This window comes from Wyeomyia smithii, chromosome 3 (genome assembly GCF_029784165.1).
Source record: "Wyeomyia smithii strain HCP4-BCI-WySm-NY-G18 chromosome 3, ASM2978416v1, whole genome shotgun sequence".
Classification (NCBI taxonomy): Eukaryota; Metazoa; Arthropoda; class Insecta; order Diptera; family Culicidae; genus Wyeomyia; species Wyeomyia smithii.
This window is the reverse complement of record NC_073696.1, coordinates 218,779,253-218,799,472: the sequence shown is the minus strand read 5'-3', so window position 1 is coordinate 218,799,472 and position 20,220 is coordinate 218,779,253. Positions and strand designations below refer to the sequence as shown.

The following is a 20,220-nucleotide window of genomic DNA, read 5'->3' as shown; positions in this document are numbered from 1 at the left end:
CTGTTACTGCCGCGATAAAATTAAATTCCATAACCCGCGCGAGCAGCGCCAATAAACTCAAAACGTAAATAAACAGAAGATCAAATTTCAATCGAATGCTCCCGCAGGTAGCATGTAGTAGCCATGCACTCACAGGTAGAACGATTGGCAACAAAATAGTAATTACGTAGGGTCAGCGTTTTGAGGCAGGTGGCTCGCGCTGCCGTACTTTAAAGACTGTATTATACATTGATTTGTAAATATTGAATTGTAAGCGTAAATTTAGTATATAAGGAAATTTTGATTGAATAAAATAGAAGTTTATGGTTAGTCTGAATTTGGTCGTTTCACTGGACGGACCGAACCTTCCTATATTAATAAGTGATTACTCTTTGATTTCTCTTCAAGAAGCATAGACCTCCACTTTAGCGAGGACACTAGCTAGAAGACTTAATCAGGCCAGAGTGATCCTTACTGGTATACAGAAAATCCTTTAGAACGTAACCTATTTCCCCCTTCCAGACGCATAGGCCTTCGCTGTAGTAAGGCAACTAGCAGGAAACGGGAAAGGCCAGGTAGTCGTTGCTATCAGGAGTCTTGTCCGCCTTGATTATCGGTTCCGCTCGCGTATTTAACTGTCGTTCGGTGACAAAGCCTTGTTAACCCGTACCTTCGCCCGGGGAGGCCGCGTAACGCGAATAACATATGGTGGCTCCAGAGAGGAGCAAGTGAACTCAAACTCTATTAACTCGATCGTGCGCGGTATCGGTAGTGTGACGGACACTTGAAATAAAACCTAACATTAACAAAATGGTTAAGTTTGTGGATAACCCGAATGGGCACTGTCGGATGTGCATCGAATCCGACGAGAAAGGTGTACTTGTGGAATGCTGCGAATGTGACCGTTGGTTCCACTTGGCATGTGTGGGACTGAAGGACCCACCGAGAAGTGAGGACTACTGGACATGCCAAAAATGCTACGAGATTGCAGAAAATCAGCAAAAGATGGAAGAAAAACTTAAGAAATTGGAAGCCCAAGCCAAAGGCAAACGAACACCATCGTCGGAAAGAACGACAACAACCGAAGAAATATTGCGTATTCATCAGAAAACTATGGAGGCTCTCGTTAAGCAGCTCCAAGTTAAACCCGAACCAACTCCAGATATCAGTCTGGCCCAACCCAATCAAAACGAAGATTGGACAATCTACCTGAAAAGGCAAGCTCTGGCTGACTTGCCTAGGTTTGATGGCGCGCCAAAAGATTGGCCAAAATTTAAGAAAACATACGAAGAAACCACAAAAGCAGGAGCTTTTACTAATCTTGAAAACTTAAACCGGCTGCAGAAGGTTCTGCGTGGAAATGCCGCAAAAACTGTGAGTCAACTGCTGATCGACCCGGAGAATGTCAAGAAAATAATCGAAAGACTAGAAGAAACATACGGTCGACCAGAAGCGATTTATAACGAACTTCTCCACGAATTAATAAAAATTCGTAAGGAGAATAAAAGTGCATTATTAGAAATAGCAGATGCACTGGATAATCTCGTGAGTACAATAAATGTAATCAATTGTGCTCAATATCTGAACGACCCTCGTTTGGTCGATACTATAGTAAAGAAATTGCCCTATAATATTCAAATAAAGTGGGCTGAAGAATTGAGCAAAGAAAACATTCATTGTCCAGATTTAAAAATACTGAATGAATGGATAAAACCACTCGCCAAAATTCAGAGGATGGTTAACCCTTCGATCGAGAGCTCTGAAAGGAAGTCAAGAGTAAACATTCACCAAGATAACCGGAAAAGGTTCTACAACAAATGTCCATTTTGCGAAAAGGACCACAAAGTCTATGAATGTGATACATTCAAAAAAATGAACACGGAAGCAAGGAGAAAAATTGTTACACAAAAACGACTTTGCTTTGGGTGTCTAGGAGCAAACCATCTAATGAAAGATTGCGAACGTGCTAGAACATGTGACATCGATAAATGCCAGGAAAAACATAGTAGATGGCTACATCCGAGAAATAAGAAAAACGTAGACAAGGCCAACAAAATGATGACGACGCCGAAAGAAGAAATCGTAGAAAAGCTTGTAACCACAGAAAACGCTTCATCTTCTAACTCTGGAACTACAAATCACCATCAAACATTCAGAAATAATATTTATTTCCAAATTATTCCCATAACACTTAGAAACAAGGGAAAGGAAGTAAATACGTTTGCTTTCTTAGACGCCGGCTCATCACTAACTTTGATCGAGGAACAAATTGCTGATAATCTCGGCCTAAAGGGACGCTCGAATCTTCTCAAACTCACCTGGACGCAAAACGTCACCAAGCAATCGAACAACAGGCAGGTACAAGTTACACTCGTCGGACCTTCAAAGAAACCATTTATCCTGAAGGGCGTAAGAACAATTGACAACCTCCAGCTACCAATTCAATCTCTAGACATGGATGCTATGAAAAAACAATACGATCATCTGAAAGACTTACCCATTGAAAGCTATACGGTAGCACGACCATCAATACTAATTGGTCTCGACAACGCGCATCTACTAATGCCTATGGACAGAAGAATGTTAGACGAGAATTCTCCTATGGCTATGAGAACCAAACTAGGATGGTTTCTCTTTGGTAACCTCAAGTTGAATATCGCACAAGACTATGTCATGGAAATACAGGAAAATGACGAGATGCGAAACATGATGATGCGGTATCTCAGCACAGAAGATTTTGGAGTCAAAACAGTCGAAAGTCTGCCAAAGGGTAAGGAGGACAAAAGAGTTGAAGAAATAATCAACGACACACTGAAATATCTAGGGAATAGATATGAAATTGGAATGCTGTTCAGACAGGACGATGTCAAATTCCCTGACACTTACCAAAACGCCTTAAGACGATTAACTCTGTCAGAGAAAATGCTTGCGAAAAATGAGAAACTCAAGCAATGGGCCATACTTAACTTTAAAGAGTACGTTGCGAAAGGATATGCCAGAAAATTAACACCAGCAGAATTACTTACACCTACAAACAAAGTTTACTATCTACCACACTTTATCGTCATAAATCAAAACAAGAACAAACCAAGATTAGTGTTTGACGCCAAAGCAGAAGTTAAGGGTGTCTCATTAAACTCAACCCTTTTACCGGGGCCGGACGCCACAACATCGATCTTCGGAATATTACTACGTTTTAGAGAAGGAAACATAGCGATAAGCGGTGACATCCAGGAAATGTTTCATCAAGTAAGAATTCGTCCAGAAGATCAGCACGTACTACGCTTCTTATGGAGAGATTGTGATACATCAAAACCACCAGAAGTATACGTCATGATGGTCATGATATTTGGCGCCACCTGTTCACCGGCCTGCGCTCAAATAGTAAAAAAATTTAACGCGAGAAAATTCGAAAAAACTCATCCCGCCGCAGCAACCGCTATAGTAAAACAACACTACGTCGACGATTACCTAGACAGCTTCCACACCCAAGATGAAGCAGTTCAGACAGTCAACGATGTTATAACAATTCACGAAAAGGGAGGTTTCTTCATAAGAAACTTCATATCAAACAAACGCGAGTTACTTCACTCACTCCCCGAAAACCGGTTAATGGATTCAAACAAGAAAGATATAACTGACAAAGAGTCTCACGTAGAAAGGGTCCTAGGGCTACACTGGAATACACAACACGATTATTTAGTTACCAACTAAGGTTGGATAAACTAAATGCAGAAGCATTAAAAACGTTAAACACACCGACAAAAAGAGAAGTACTATCATTCGTGATGAGTATCTATGACCCGCTCGGATTAATATCGCACAAAATTATAGAAGGAAAAATAATCCTCCAAGAATTACATAAGGAATCGATGGAATGGGACGACACAATCACGTCACGCATTCTGCCCCGATGGCGAAATTGGATCAGTACGTTAAAACTGATGGGAAATCTAAAAATCCCAAGAAGTCTTCACATAAAAATCGGAGTACCTCTAGAACTTCACACTTTCGTAGATGCAAGTGAAAATGCGTTTGCCGCAGTAATTTACATAAAATGCGGAAATACCGTTAGCCTTGTGGCAGCTAAATCGAGAGTAGGACCTATTAAAACACTTTCAATACCACGATTAGAGTTGCAAGCAGCTGTGCTAGGCTCCCGGCTAGCAGGAACAATAGTAAATGAAATACGTCCGACAATATCAAAAAAAATATATTGGTCTGACTCGCAAACAGTCTTAGCATGGATTCGATCTGATCATCGTAAATATAAGCCTTTCGTGGCTCACCGCATAGGAGAAATTTTAGATACAACAACCGTACAACAGTGGCGTTGGGTCCCATCGCTGCAAAACCCAGCTGACGAAGCAACGAAGGAAGTGAAAAGAAAATCTATTTGGATAAATGGACCTGGATTCCTGCATCTTCAGGAAAACAACTGGCCTACGCAAAAACCAATTGAAGAAACCTCAGAAGAATCTAAGGATATATTAGCACTACATATAACAACAGAAATACAGCAATATGATTTCATACGAGAAAACCGCTACTCAAATTACTGGAAACTAGTTCAACACCTATGTATACCAAAGAAATTTGTCAATTGGATCGCAGAAAGGAAACATTTCATAAAAGCTATAAACAGAAATGATCGAGACATCGTCGAAAATACGCTTTACAAAAAGGCACAATGGGAAGCATTTCCTGTCGAAATGATGGACCTAATAAAAAATAAACAATTAACCAAGCAAGGTCCTTTATCAAGCCTGCGACCAGTGCTGGACGAGAATGGCGTCATGCGTAGCAGAGGACGGTTAGAAAACTTATCCGCATTGAAAAACTCGGCCAGACAGTTAATAATCCTTCCTCAAAAACACCACATTACCCATCTCCTTGTGAGATCATACCACGAAAAATACCTTCACCACGGAGATGAAACAGTAATCGGGGCACTTCAAACCAAATATTGGATTCTAGCAGTACGCGCCGTGCTGAAAAATGTTAAAACACACTGCCAACAATGCATCATCTGGAGAACGAAACCTAATCCACCACTGATGGCGGCGCTACCCGACTTTAGAGCAAAACCATATTTACATGCGTTCACACATACAGGTGTGGATTACTTCGGCCCATTCGAAGTAAGAGTCCATAGATCCATAGAGCGCTGGGGAGTATTGTTCACCTGCTTGTCGAGCCGAGCAGCACACATTGAAATGGCCGAAAAATTAGATACCGACAGTTTCCTAACATGTTTCAAAAACTTTCAAAACAGAAGAGGAAAGGTGTCCCATATGTACAGCGATAACGGCACAAACTTTATAGGTGCCTGGAATGAAATAAAAGAGCTACAAGCATGGGCGAATAAGATAAACACCACGATGGAGAAAGGACAATCGGCAGCACTCGAAATACAATGGTCATTTAACCCACCCGCAGCACCACATTTCGGCGGTGCATGGGAACGTTTAATAAAAATAATAAAGACTTCCTTGAAAAATATGTTTAAGAGTTGTAAAAGGCCTACACCAGAACTACTAAGAGCCGGCTTCATCCAGGCAGAGTTTTTGCTAAATTCCAGACCGCTTACTCATATACCGCTCGAAACGTTCGACGATGAAGTTCTAACACCGTTTCACATGTTGATCGGACGAGCAGGAGAACATGTATCCCCAATTGCACCAACAGTAGATGGATTTAATAAAGAACAATGGAAGCTAGCGCAACACTACGGACAACTCTTTTGGGATCGTTGGAAAACAGAATACCTCCCAACATTAATAAAAAGAAACAAATGGACCGAGGAGATCATTCCACTTGAAGAAAACGATATCGTCATCATCACAGACGACAACGTACCAGCTGGAAGATGGTTGAAGGGGCGTATAATAAAAACATACCCCGATAAAGATGGACAAGTCAGAAAGGCTGACATACAAACGGAAAAGGGCATTATAAAAAGAGCAGCGACGAAAATAGCGGTTCTCGACGTTACACAGAAGGAGAAACCAGAAGGCGCTCAACATCTCACATCAAAGAACATGCCGGAGGAACACGTCATGATCATACACAACGACGTTAGCATCAAGGACAACGTAATCAACAACAACAAAAGCAACGACTCCAACCCAAACAACGACAAGGTCATCAATACGAAACGTAAACTAGCGGACGAAAATTTCTCTAACTGGGGAAAAAGAAATAAACTGGATATTGACAAAATTAAGGAACTAAGAGACCAACATCTAAAGAAACATCCACCCCGAACTACACCAAAACGAAGTAAGCGGATCAAACCATGCAGTTGGGTTAAGGCTCTTCTACTCAGCACCACGTTGTTATCAATCATATCTCCAGCAACACCCCTAAGAATTCAACCGATCAACAAGGACGGTCTCATATTTCACCATGAAGGAACGTGTATTGTACAAAGGGGACTATGGACCTCAGAAATAGAAACAAACATTAAACCTCTAGAAGATATGAGACACATTAAAGCCATGCAAACAAATTTAGGAAATGCATTAAGTAAAATATCAAGAATAATTAAAGACGACATCATTATCGAATCAGCAATAGCAGTAGAGCAACAATGTGTAGTTGCCATCGAAGAAATACAAACAATGTTTCAAGAAAAAATGAAAAGAATGAAACGCAGCAAAGGCATGTTTGGGTTTTTGAAAGATTTAGTATTCGGAGGTGACGATTTAGAAGACCAACTACAAATAATACGTCATGAAGATAATCTAAAGTTACATCAGTTATCTAATCTCATTAATACATTAGACGAAAAAACAAACACTTTGAAAACACAACTCAGCAAAAAAATTCTTAGTATTCAGGGAGAGTTAGATCATTTAACAAACCAATATAATTCAAAAAGAGCTGATATTGCAGTAAAAAAGTTATTGGAAACCATAGTGCTCGTTCGACAAATTACCGAAAGCACTTTAAATAAGTATAAATTAGTTCAACGAAATCCTATTCCAGAAACAGAGAGGCTACAAATACTTGTCAAAATAGAAGAGAAAATCCCACATGATTGTATGGTTCCAAAAGAACTATTTGCAAGCCATTATGAAATCACCTTGAAAAAAGATGCACTTCACATAATGATGAAAACAATCATTATAAATAGAGAGAAATTCGAACTATTCAGAATTATTCCAATCCCTATAGTTTACAACAGATCCATCATAACGATAAATAATTCATTTATAGCAATCAATCACCAAGAACAATACTTTTATATTTCTAAAGATGTAACTAAACTTAATGAAAGTTATTATATGACTCATCAAAATACTTTCCTTACGGAACCAGATTGCATTGTAGCTGCCATGCTGCATAAACTACCACGAGAAATGTGTAAAATTAAACAACTTGAAATCGATTACTTTGAAATTATAACATTGTCTGATCCTAATGTAGTATTATATTATGCCCAGAATCCACGAGAAATAATTATACATTGTGGTCAAACAACCACAACACCACCACATTACGCAGCAATAATTTATATGGAACCCGAATGCGAAATTCGTTCAAAAAACAGTGTAACATACTCAAGCAATACTAGAGAATCAAAAAGTAGGAAGATTTTTTTCAAAGTTAAAAATGAAATTCCACACGAAATAGATGAAAAACAAACAGCCGCATATACAGACATAACCGATGACATTACAGCCACATCAAGCGGCAAAATCCAACCGATAAGCAATCATCATTTGCTAACTTTAATTATCATTGTTCTAACAACAATTCTTTTAGCTATAATTGTTACTGTTCTATATTATATATTGCAACAACAGAAAACCAGGAGACAACAAATTAACTTATCGCAATATCCACTACCTCAGAAAAAATAAACCATGGCCAAAACCAATTATAAGAATAAATGAAGATGCATTATAATATTTATCACGACAGATGATAAGGTGGCGTAACTTTACAGTTACGGGGGCCGGAATGTTACTGCCGCGATAAAATTAAATTCCATAGCCCGCGCGAGCAGCGCCAATAAACTCAAAACGTAAATAAACAGAAGATCAAATTTCAATCGAATGCTCCCGCAGGTAGCATGTAGTAGCCATGCACTCACAGGTAGAACGATTGGCAACAAAATAGTAATTACGTAGGGTCAGCGTTTTGAGGCAGGTGGCTCGCGCTGCCGTACTTTAAAGACTGTATTATACATTGATTTGTAAATATTGAATTGTAAGCGTAAATTTAGTATATAAGGAAATTTTGATTGAATAAAATAGAAGTTTATGGTTAGTCTGAATTTGGTCGTTTCACTGGACGGACCGAACCTTCCTATATTAATAAGTGACTACTCTTTGATTTCTCTTCAAGAAGCATAGACCTCCACTTTAGCGAGGACACTAGCTAGAAGACTTAATCAGGCCAGAGTGATCCTTACTGGTATACAGAAAATCCTTTAGAACGTAACCTATTTCCCCCTTCCAGACGCATAGGCCTTCGCTGTAGTAAGGCAACTAGCAGGAAACGGGAAAGGCCAGGTAGTCGTTGCTATCAGGAGTCTTGTCCGCCTTGATTATCGGTTCCGCTCGCGTATTTAACTGTCGTTCGGTGACAAAGCCTTGTTAACCCGTACCTTCGCCCGGGGAGGCCGCGTAACGCGAATAACAGAATCCTTTGGAGCGTTTTCTTCCTTGTTGAACAGCAACTTGACCAGATCGGTACAGCATAAAGCATTGCTGGTCTAAAAATTTGTTTGTAAATCAAAAGTTTGTTCTTTAAACAAAGTTTAGAATTCCTGTTAATGAGAGGATATAAACATCTCGTATATTTGATACACTTGGCTTGTATACTCTCAATGTGCTCTTTGAATAGTCCCAAGTAATTAACCTTGTCGGACCAACTTAAAATAACCCCATTCATCTTGACAACGTGATTATTGTTTGGCTTGAGGAAAGAAACCCTAGGCTTATGTGGAAAAATTATCATTTGAGTTTTAGAAGCATTGGGAGAGATTTTCCACTTTTGCAAGTAGGAAGAAAAAATATCTAAACTTTTCTGCAATCGACTGCATATGACACGAAGACTTTTTCCTTTTACGGAAATGCTTGTGTCATCGCAGAACAATGACTTTGTGCATCCTGGAGGCAAATCAGGAAGATCTGAAGTGAATATGTTGTACAGGACTGGACCCAAGACTGAACCTTGAGGTACACCTGCTCTGACAGGAAATCTATCAGATTTGGAATTCTGATAGACAACCTGCAGAGTTCGATCAGTAAGATAATTTTTTAAAATTTTGATTAGGAAAATTGGAAAATTAAAAGTTTGCAATTTCGCAATCAAACCTTTATGCCAAACACTGTCGAATGCTTTTTCTATGTCTAAAAGAGCAGCTCCAGTGGAATAACCTTCAGATTTGTTAGCTCGTATCATATTAGTAACTCTGAGCAATTGATGAGTTGTGGAATGCCAATGGCGAAATCCAAACTGTTCATTTGCAAAAATTGAATTTTCGTTGATGTGTGACATCATTCTGTTAAGAATAATTCTCTCAAACAGTTTACTTATTGAAGAAAGCAAACTGATTGGTCGATAACTTGAAACTTCAGCTGGGTTCTTATCCGGTTTTAAAATTGGAGTAATTTTTGCATTTTTCCATAATTTGGGAAAATATGCAATTTTGAAGCAGCAATTGAAAATTTTCACTAAAAATTGTGCTCTCAGGGAGATGTTTGATTAGTATATTAAAGATTCCATCGTCACCAGGTGCTTTCATATTTTTGAAAATTTTAATAATTGATTTAATCTCATTCAAGTTAGTTTCAATTATTTCTGCAGGTAAAAAATTCTGGGAAGAAATTAAATCAAATTGGCGTGTGACTTCATTTTCAATTGGACTCACAAAATTCAAATTTGAGTTATGAACACTCTTAAACTGCTGAGCAAGTCTTTGAGCCTTTTGTTCATTGGATACAAGAAAACGTTCACCATCTTTTAAAACTGGAATAGGCTTTGAAGGTTTCTTAAGAATCTTCGACAGCTTCCAAAATGGTTTTGAATATGGTTTCAATTTTTCAACTTTAGTCTCAAAATTTTGATTTCTCAGAAGAGTAAATCTATGTTTAATCTCTTTCTGTAAATCTTTATAAATAGTTTTAAAAACAGGGTCACGAGAACGTTGATATTGACGTCTGCGGACATTTTTCAAACGAATTAGAAGTTGAAGATTTTCGTCAATTATTGATGAATCAAATTTCACTTGAGCCTTTGGAACAGAATAATTCCTGGCATCAACAATTGCACATTTTAATGCTTCCAAAGCGGAATCAATATTCACTTCGTTTTGCAAATCAAGCTCATTATTGAAATTTCTCTCAATATGAGTTTTGTATCTTTCCCAATTAGCCTTGTTATAATTAAAAACAGAGCTCATAGGGTTTAAAACTGATTCATGTGATAAAGAAAAAGTTATTGGAAGATGGTCAGAATCAAAGTCAGCATGTGTGATCAAATCACTACATACATGACTTTGATCTGTTAGCACCAAATCAATTGTTGAAGGGTTTCTTACAGAAGAAAAGCATGTAGGACTATTCGGAGACAAAATAGAATAGTATCCTGAAGAACAATCATTGAATAAAATTTTGCCATTGGAATTACTTTGAGAATTACTCCATGAACGATGTTTAGCGTTAAAATCGCCGATTATGAAAAGTTTCGAACGATTTCTGGTGAGTTTTTGTAAATCACCTTTAAAATAATTTTTGTGCTCGCGTGTGCATTGAAATGGTAAATATGCTGCGGCAATAAATAAAATCCCAAGTTCAGTTTGAACTTCAATTCCCAAAGTTTCAATAACTTTCGTCTCAAGATGGGGAAGAGCACGATGTTTGATTCGGTGATGAATAACAATTGCAACTCCACCGCCGGAACCCTGAATCCTATCATATCTATGAACCACGTAATTGGGATCATATTTTAATTTAATGTTAGGTTTCAAAAATGTTTCAGTAATAATTGCAATATGCACATTATTTACTGTTAAAAAACTAAAAAGCTCATTCTCATTGGCCTTCAATGAGCAAGCATTCCAATTTAATATTTTAATTGTTTTATTTAAAATCATTGCTAAATTTTAAATTAGAAACAATTTTAATAGTAAAATTTGTGCCTATTTGAATGGCTTCAAACATTGATTTTGCCTGCAACATGGCGTTCATAAGATCGAACATTGCCTGTTGCAAAAAAGAAAGTTTACCTGCCGTAATAGGCCCAAGGCAGTTGACATTAGAAAAAATATTTTCGGCAGCAATATTAGCTGGAGTAATAGGTGTACATTTATTTTCTAGCGTGTTTTGCTTACCCATATTAACGGTCATTTTCGAACTACCAACACTAGGCGGTATAATGTTCGAACTACCTGTAACCTGTGCATAAGTTAAACGGGTATGCAAAGGAGTAGGTAAACTATGCGTCACTGGTACGCTTGGAGAATTTTGTTTTGAAGTTGGTTTTAATTGAGAAATTGAATTCTGTTTACCTTGCCTTGCCTTAATAATTGCTAAACGGACTGGGCATTGATAAAAATTTGACATATGGTTGCCGTTACAATTCGCACAGCGAAAATTTTTACTCTCTTTCACAGGACATGTGTCCTTTTTGTGAGAAGAGTCTCCACAATTAAGACATTTTTGGTCCATGTTACAGAATTTGGAACCATGGCCATAACGTTGGCAAGTACGGCATTGGGTGATATGCTTTTCACCTCCGCCATACTTCCTATAAATTTCCCACTTTACACGCACATTATACAATGCATGTGCTTTTTCAAAAAATTTTAAGTTGTTAACCTCATTGCGGTTAAAACGAATTAAATAATTAACAAGGGAAATTCCAGTTCTCTGACTGTTCTGCCTCGTGATTTTTGTTTCATTAGAATTACTTGGGTAGGGGCTATGCCAAGTAATTCTGTTAAAGTAAGTTTGATCTCATCAACGGTTTGATCGTTGGTGAGACCTTTCAAGACAACCTTGAACGGCTTGGCGTTCTTGGTGTCATATGTAAAAAATTTGTACATCTTGTCAGTTAAATACTGAACAAGACGATCACGACCCTTTACTGAGTCGGCTAATAAGCGGCATTCACCTCTACGGCCAATTGGATAGGTAACTTTAACGTCAGAAACACACGTTGAAAGTTCCTTTTTGAATGTATTAAATTCAGAAGAAATAGTTACCACAATAGGTGGAACTTTCTCCTTTTTTAAAGATTTTATATTTTGTATAGTTTCATTATTGGTAACTTCCATTTCACCAGCTTCTTGCTCAGGCAAAATATCAAAAGGATTGTCACTACAGACACTCGATGTGTCAGAAAGAGATGCCTCTCTTTTCCTCCCCGCAGCGATGCGAGGTTTCTTTTTCCGTCCAGCCATTTCAGGTGATACGAAAAAAGTTAAAACAAATGTTAAATTTAAAAGTAGGTAGTCTTGAGAAAGACTGATGGGAAATAACTTTCAGGTAGTCTTTAAAAGACACACTGACAAAACACAAACTTTGAAGCTATAGGCAGTCAAAGACCAGTCCACAAGCAACCGAAAAAACGTCTGATCTGTAGGACAGTTCAAGACGCACTGAATGTCGGTTATGCTGATCGCAGCCTTTGCGCTGCCCCTACAGTGGGGGGTTTACTAAATAAAGTGAAAGTAAAAATTAGACAACTACAACAGAATTTGATTGCATCCCGCACAGAATGTCTGCTTGTGTTGATGCCAGAAAATTATTAACCTTCAATTATTTTTTTTTTGCCTTGAAAAAAGCATGTTGCGGTTCAAAATCGGTTGCTAATTACAACCTTTGAGCTGCCCTAACATTGGGGAAATTAAGATACACGGACAACATGCACTGTGGAAGCTATTTCACTTTCAGTAAATTAGACTGGTGCGACAAATTTAAAGGATGCAACACAGAATGCTTGCTTGCGTTGATAAAAATTATTAACTTTCAATGACTTGTTTATTTGCCTTCAAAAAGGCATTTTGATTTCCGAAACTGGATTTCCTGATGACAATCATCATGCTGCCCCAACACGGGGGGAATAATGGCTGTCTGGCGACACACGCTGAGAAAAACCGCGCTGCTCCTGAGACGTGGTGACCAACCACAGGGCTAGTGCTACTGCTGAGGAAGGACGACTGCCGTTGTCGCTGTCTGATGCTACGCTATGCATAGCCATGCCACAGTTGTGGCCGCTATACGCTGGCCTAACTGCTGAGCAACTGCAACACTATCCGTAGCCATGCCACAGTTGTGGCCGCCATTGGTATCCACTGTAACTGCATCTGCTGGCCCTGCTGCTATCGATGGTGAGATCCGCTGGAACTGCTACGCCTATCCACAGCCATGCCACAGTTGTGGCCGCTTTCCGCTATCGATGGTACCCACTGCTCGCTCCCGCTGCTGCTAAGGGAGGACTGCTGACGTCGCTGTTCAGAACTGTTATGAGCGGCTCCGGCTGAAACAGGCTCTTATATAGGCCAAATAGCATGTTTTCATTTGCAAGGTATATGTTTCTGTCGACCGTGCTTGGGAAGCAAGCATATAACGACCAATCAGGGGTCGAAATTTTCGTTTTGACAAGGCTTGACTATTTTCAATAGTACAATAGTGTGAATAATAAAATTACAATTATCTTATTTTGGGAAGAATCTTAGAAGATTTTCCAATCTATTGCTGCAAGAACGAAGGAAATCCATCGAATACTAACCGATTTATTAGCATTTGAAATTGGACATATTTTTCCCTTTTTTCGGTTTTAGATTTTCATTTCACATCCCTATGTAGCCGAACTTCCTGAGAGAAGTATTCTACTTCAAAAAAAAAAAAAAAATTGCCATTTTGACCATTTTTAGTGTCCTAGTATTTTTTCATTTTGTTTTAGGCTTTCGCTAAATCTAACAAATTTTTATTTTGATTGTTAGCAGAGCGATTTTTTTTTCAATAGAGCAGTGATTTGTATTTTTAGCTACCGTAACCTGTAACTTGCACCGTTGTACATGGAGTCATTTGATGAGCCACAAAGGGAAAAGTCGGTCAACGAGGCAAAAACTCTGAGTGTTCTTGCTAAGAAAAAAAAAAATTCACTTGTAAGTAATTGCAGCTTCTCCAAATGTCTGTGCGAGAATTTTTATTGTACCCTGTGAGGAAATTTATTTTCCCTGACAGAGCTTTAAAGTGCGATCCTCGCAAGTTTTTATAGTTTTCACTTTTATTTTTCTTTATGCCATTAAATATAATGCCATCATGTCAATAATTATTATTGTTACTTTCCTTTGCTCACAGTACTTTGATTTGCTCACGTTTGTTCAACGCGGCAAAAATAATGATTTTTAGAATAAAAAGCATTAATGTTCAATTCGTCATTAGAGAAGCAAAATTTTAGCTGCTGCGCTAAGTGTGTTAAATCAATAAAAAATTATCAGAACGATGATGTTAGCCCGTTCCCCGCGGGGGAAACTTTCATTATAGTTCAACAACTATACTTGAAATTTTCAATGATGGCACTTTATAATACTTTATTTAGTGAGTAATCATAGTTCAAAGATCCTTATTCGAAAAGGGTTCAAAAAGATATAGGTAATAAGGACCTGTGAAACCCTTGCTCTAATGTTCAATAGCTGAATTTGAATTTTTTTTTAAATCATAATCTTGGTGTTAAAAAGATAGCTGGGAGCTGATTGAATATGGTGAGATCGGAAGCACTATAAAGCTACCTAAGTAGGAATTTGATGATTCCATTTTCACTAGATTTACTCAAATGTCACCTGTTAATGTTTAGATATCGTTCTACATTTTAAAATTCTCTAAAGTCATTGAAACGACAAATACTGAAATAAGTTTAGATAAAAAAATACAAAATAACGAAACAAAACTTAGAAATAAAATTATTAGAAAAAAAAGAGTAAAAAAAATTGAAATTGATCTAAATCATGCCACGATTACCACAAAATAAACATAATTATATTGTTAAATATAAAAACATAATGAAACCACAGATAATATTCAAGAAAAAATAAGTAAGTGTTAAATCCCACAATTGACATCGAAACGTCTTCGATAAGCATAGAATATAGTACGCACTGGCAGCAGATATGTAATTGCAGTTTTTTTCTTTCTCTGATCTCCGAAAACAGCACAAAACATTAAATATTCCGACGATTACAGACTATTTGCGCCGTTTAGCCAAGCTTACGCTAACAACTTGATTGAAACATTTCCATTATTTTCATGAACATTATTACCCAATTCACCTGCCTAAAACCCACTTCCCCAGAAAACTGGTTCGATTTCCAGCTGGACGGAAATTGAATCATTCCCAATTACATGCTGCAATTTTCCGTACATTACGCGAGATCGATCTTCCACGTCCGCTCTGCCGCCCGGATTCGGACTCGGCAACCGCGGCGCATATGGCCTTAAAAGCGCGCCAAGACCGAACAAATGGTGGTGCACACCCAAACGCGGCCACGCTCTTGAGACCTCGGAGCTCCATCAAGCACCAGTCATGATGATCATGATGATCGCCAGCCAGCACCTTCGCCTATCAGCCTGTAGTGTTCGGTGAACTATTTTTAAATAGCCATTATCATCGACACGCGGCAGTATTTGGAGAATTAAGGTCACCGCCACCCGATGATTTCGGTCGTCCGTCAATAGAAACTAGGCCTTCATTGAAATCGAATTTGTAAGTACAGCGTCGTAGTTTGCCGGAGAGGCTTCGGAGCATAGCAGCAGCGAAGTGATTTTTTTCGCTTCTGTTAATTTCATTTCTCCGGCTAGCCAACTGCCACGATGATTCACCTAGATCCGAAAAGAAAGTGAATCGATTCAGGCCCCTTCATCGCACGCTGAATGGTCGGCTGTCGTCTCGTCGAACCAACCGATAGTGACGTGCGGCCTCAAACGAATCGACCGACCGCGTGCGCGTTCGGCTCAAGTTTGGGGGCTTAACGGTACATTGACGAATTTTAGCGCACAACGCGTTAAGCTCGCGGAACTTGGCTCCCATAAGTAGTTGCAGTTACAGCCGCTTTATGGCGCATGGTTCGTTTCATTTCGTGTTTGGAGTGTTGGTTTTTAGTCGGTATCCATGTACTGGGGATCCAGCCAGACCTGTTGAGTCAGGTTCCAGACGTGTCTAATCGCTGAATTTATCAAGTGGTCTAAATTAACGATTTATCTTGAATTGGGACTAATTTTGGATTATATCTTAGCTTACAAACAATGCTGAACAAATTACCGGTTGGGCAAATCAAGATCGAAAAATAATAGTTGCGGTATATATTGGTAAAAATTTTACAGTTTGCTTAGGTGACGGATTGTGGGAATGGACCTACTTGCATTCAATAGTTGCAACGAAGATTAAAAAAAAATAAGAATCAATACCTTTTTGAAAAGTGATAAAAAATTTTAAACTTGTTCCTAGAAGATGTCTAGTCGTTTTAAAACAAATGTTCTCTACAAGCTCTAATATTTTGGAAATAATTGAAAATTTATTTTTCGTTCCGTATGTTTGTTTCTGATGCTAGTATGTATCACAAAATTATTGACATATGTTTACATACACGCACACGTTTTAGCTTAGCTTAGCTTAGCTTGATTGACTGCATATATCAATGGTTGCACTCCGTGATTGTTCCGAATAGGTAAGTAGAATTGCACAATGAATCAACTGAATGGGGCTGTGAGTAACCGACCATTCTCAATGTATAAGTTTAGTGACTCAATACTTTGAAGGGTCAATAACGTGGTCGGCCACGTCCTTGCAATCAGGTGAAAAAGGGAAGGGATATTAGTGTGACCCTTGCTATTCGGAGACCGTATCAACCTCTGCATCTCCACAAAGGCCACAGGAAACAGATTTTTGTCAGTAGGGAAGGGTAAGTTGGATCATATACATAATTTATTCCCGATTCTATTGAACTATTATCGTTTTATTCTCCTTTCAGGCACACATAGCTTATTCATATTTGGTACTTGTTGAAGCTAAAAGACATTAATAGCATTATTAATGTAGGGGCCACGCGCTAGTGATTTATTTTACTATAGCACAAAATTGTATATTTTCCTTATTCAATATCGATTTAAACCGAAAAACAACGGTATTTTCAAGTTTTTGAAGTCAAATTCGTTCCTTTCCTTGCTTTTCTCCTAGAAAGGTATAGCAATCACTTGCAAAACCAAAGATATAAAAGTGCTCCAAAGGGCCGAATGGCATATATCACCCGATTCAGCTCGACGAGCTGAGCATTTTCTGTATGTGTATGTGTGTGTGTGTGTGTATGTGCAATTTTTTATTCTCACTTACTTTTCTCAGAGATTACTGAACCGATTTTCATTAAATTAATTGCAAATGAAAGGTTTTGTTGTCCCATAAGACCCTATTCTATTTTATTGAAATCGGATTTTTGACTTAGAGGTTATGTATCAAAATGTAAAAATCATGAAACATCATCATCTCGGAAATAACACAACCATTTCAAACAAAATTGGTTTCAAATGAACGGGCTACCTGAAATACCCTTAACCTTCGAATTTTTTGAAGGTTGGACATGTGGTTAAAAATTTATGAAAAGAAACGTGTTCTGAAGACTGTTTAATCTCACTCATGTTTCTCTGAGATGGTTGAACCGATTTTCATAAAATCAGTGTCAAATGGAAGGTCTAGTTGCCCCATAAGACCCTATTGATTTGTTTTGCAATTGGACTCTTACTTTGCCTGTTATCTTTTAAAATGTGAAATCTAGCTATGAAAAGAAACATATTCCGAAGAATACTTTAACTCACTCACTTTGCTCAGAGATGGCTGGACCGATTTCCACAAAATTAGTGTCAAATGAAAAGTTTAGCTGCCTCATAACACCATATTGAATTTTACTGTAATCGAACTGTAACTTCGTCTGTAATGTATCGAAATGTGAAAATCACGAAACTTTATTATCTCAGAAACTACACAACCGATTTGAACAATATTGATATAATATGAACGGGTTAGTTAAGGGTTAACTGATGAATTATGATTGAACACGTGGTTTTAAAGTTTGGCTGCCCTATACGTTCTCATTTCATTTGATTATAATCGAACTTAAGCAACCGTTATATAATAAATTGTTTAAACAACGAAAGTCTATTATCTCAAAGATTACACGACTTATTTGAACATAACTAGTGTCACACGAACGAGTCATCTCACAAACTTACAAATAACAAACTTCATAACAATTTGATATGTGGTTCAAAAGTTCTGGAAAGAAAATCAATTCAAAGACTATTTAAAACTATACCTGCTTTGATCAATATATGTGGCCTCAACATAATTTAAATGTGGTATCGTACTATGTATTTGAACGTTCCCGGTATTGTTCGAAGTTAAGAGTCATTTCTTTTATTTCGCTATTTCTTAAGCACTAACATTACGTAAAATTTCATATTTTATACTTCAATTACAGCATCAATATTTTAGAAACCAAAGAGTGAATATACCTTTATTGGATTGAAGCGTTCATGTAAATCTATTATTTACAAATAATAAGTTTGAATGAGAAAGGCGGGGTCTGACCGCTAGGTGGATTAATTTAGGTTTTTATGTCAATTTTGTATGGCAATTTTCATAGCAATTTTTATGCTAATTTGATAGCAATTTTTTATGGCAATTTTTTAACAATCTTTTGATAGCACTATTTTTGGGGGAAATTAAAAATGCTATAAAAATGGCTATGAAAAAGTTGCCACCAAAAATTTGGTTGTATATTCTTGATGGCAATTTTTTGGTGGAAATTTATTGTGACGAGTTTTTTGGCAGAAATTTTTTATTTTTATGAGATTTTTTTATGTTTATGGGATTTTTTATTACAATTATTTTTATGGAAATTTTTCCATGGCTGGCTTTTAGCGACAATTATTTAATGGCAATTTCTTATGGTAATGTTTTAATGGGGGTTTCTTGTTGCAATTTTTCGATTGCAATTATTCCAAGGCAATTTTTTTATGACAATTTTTTATAGGAATATTTTGATGGCATTTTAAATCGCAGTAATTTTATACATAGTTATTTTTTAGTAATTTTTTATGATACTTTGTTGATGACAATTATTTGATGATAATTTTTATGGCAATTTTTTGATAGCAACAGTTGATGGTTTGTTTGTATGGCAATTTTTTATGGAATTTTTTTTATGGCAGTTTTTTGGTGGCAATTTTTGATAATATTTTTTATGGTTCTTTTTGTTGAAAGTTTTTTAATGACAATTTTTCGTTACAATATTTAGGGCAGTTTTTTGATGGTAATCGTCTTTATGTCATTTTGTATGCCTGTTTTTTTTTGGTGCAATTATTTGATGGCAATTTCTTCAGGATAATTTTTTTATACCAACTTTTTTAGAGATTTTTTGATTTTTATGGCCATTTTTTGATGGTTATTTCTTGGTGGCCATTTTATACGGCAAGTTTTAACAGCACATTGTTATTGTAAGTTTTCAAGGCATATTCCATAGATTTACTTATGGCGAGTTTTGCTAGTCAATTTTGTATTTGATGATTTTAGCAATTTTTATGGCAATTTTTTGATAGCAATACTTCTAGCAATTTTTTACGGCAAATTTTTTCATGGCAAATTTTTATGTCAATTTTTATGGTGATTTTAAAGCAGTTTTTCGATGGCAATTTAATTGAATTTTTATAGTGATTTTTATGACATTGTTTTAATGGCAATTATTTGATGACAGTTTTTTGGTGGCAATTTTTTGATAGCAAGTTTTTAGTGGCAATATTCGATGTTTATTTTTCATGGCAATATTATGATGGAATTCTAATGGCAGTTGTTTTGACGATTTTTTATGGTAATTTTTTTATGGCAATTGGTTTCATGTAATTTTAAATTACTGTTTTTTGGTGGCAATTATTTGATGGCAATATGAAACGAACGATAGTAATTCTTTATTGCAATTTTTTGTGGCCAATTTTTGCTGGCAAATTTCTTATACGATTTTTAATACCACCATTTTTAATATTGATTGCATTTTTTATGGCAATATTTTCATGGCAATTTTTCATGAAAATATTTTAATGGCAAGTTTTCGATTTCAATTTTGTAATTGGTGATTATTCTAAGCAATTTTTATGGCAATTTTATTGCAATTTCTATAGCAATTCTTATGGCATTTTTTTATGGCATTGTTTCGGTGGAAATTATTTGATGGAA

The 20,220-nt window shown here is 37.0% G+C and overlaps 2 protein-coding genes across 2 annotated transcripts; both read left to right on the top strand.

The window, feature by feature from the left end:
* The first annotated feature begins 789 nt into the window (after nt 1-789).
* Nucleotides 790-3,693, top strand: LOC129729065 (uncharacterized). The gene has a single exon (XM_055687547.1). It carries the CDS (start codon nt 790-792, stop codon nt 3,691-3,693), a length of 2,904 nt encoding a protein of 967 aa, XP_055543522.1.
* A 1,667-nt stretch (nt 3,694-5,360) lies between these two features.
* LOC129729064 (uncharacterized) lies at nt 5,361-8,456 on the top strand. Its single transcript, XM_055687546.1, has 2 exons — nt 5,361-6,261; nt 8,449-8,456. The coding sequence occupies exons 1-2, from the start codon at nt 5,361-5,363 to the stop codon at nt 8,454-8,456; spliced, it is 909 nt and encodes a 302-aa protein (XP_055543521.1).
* Nucleotides 8,457-20,220: the final 11,764 nt, after the last annotated feature.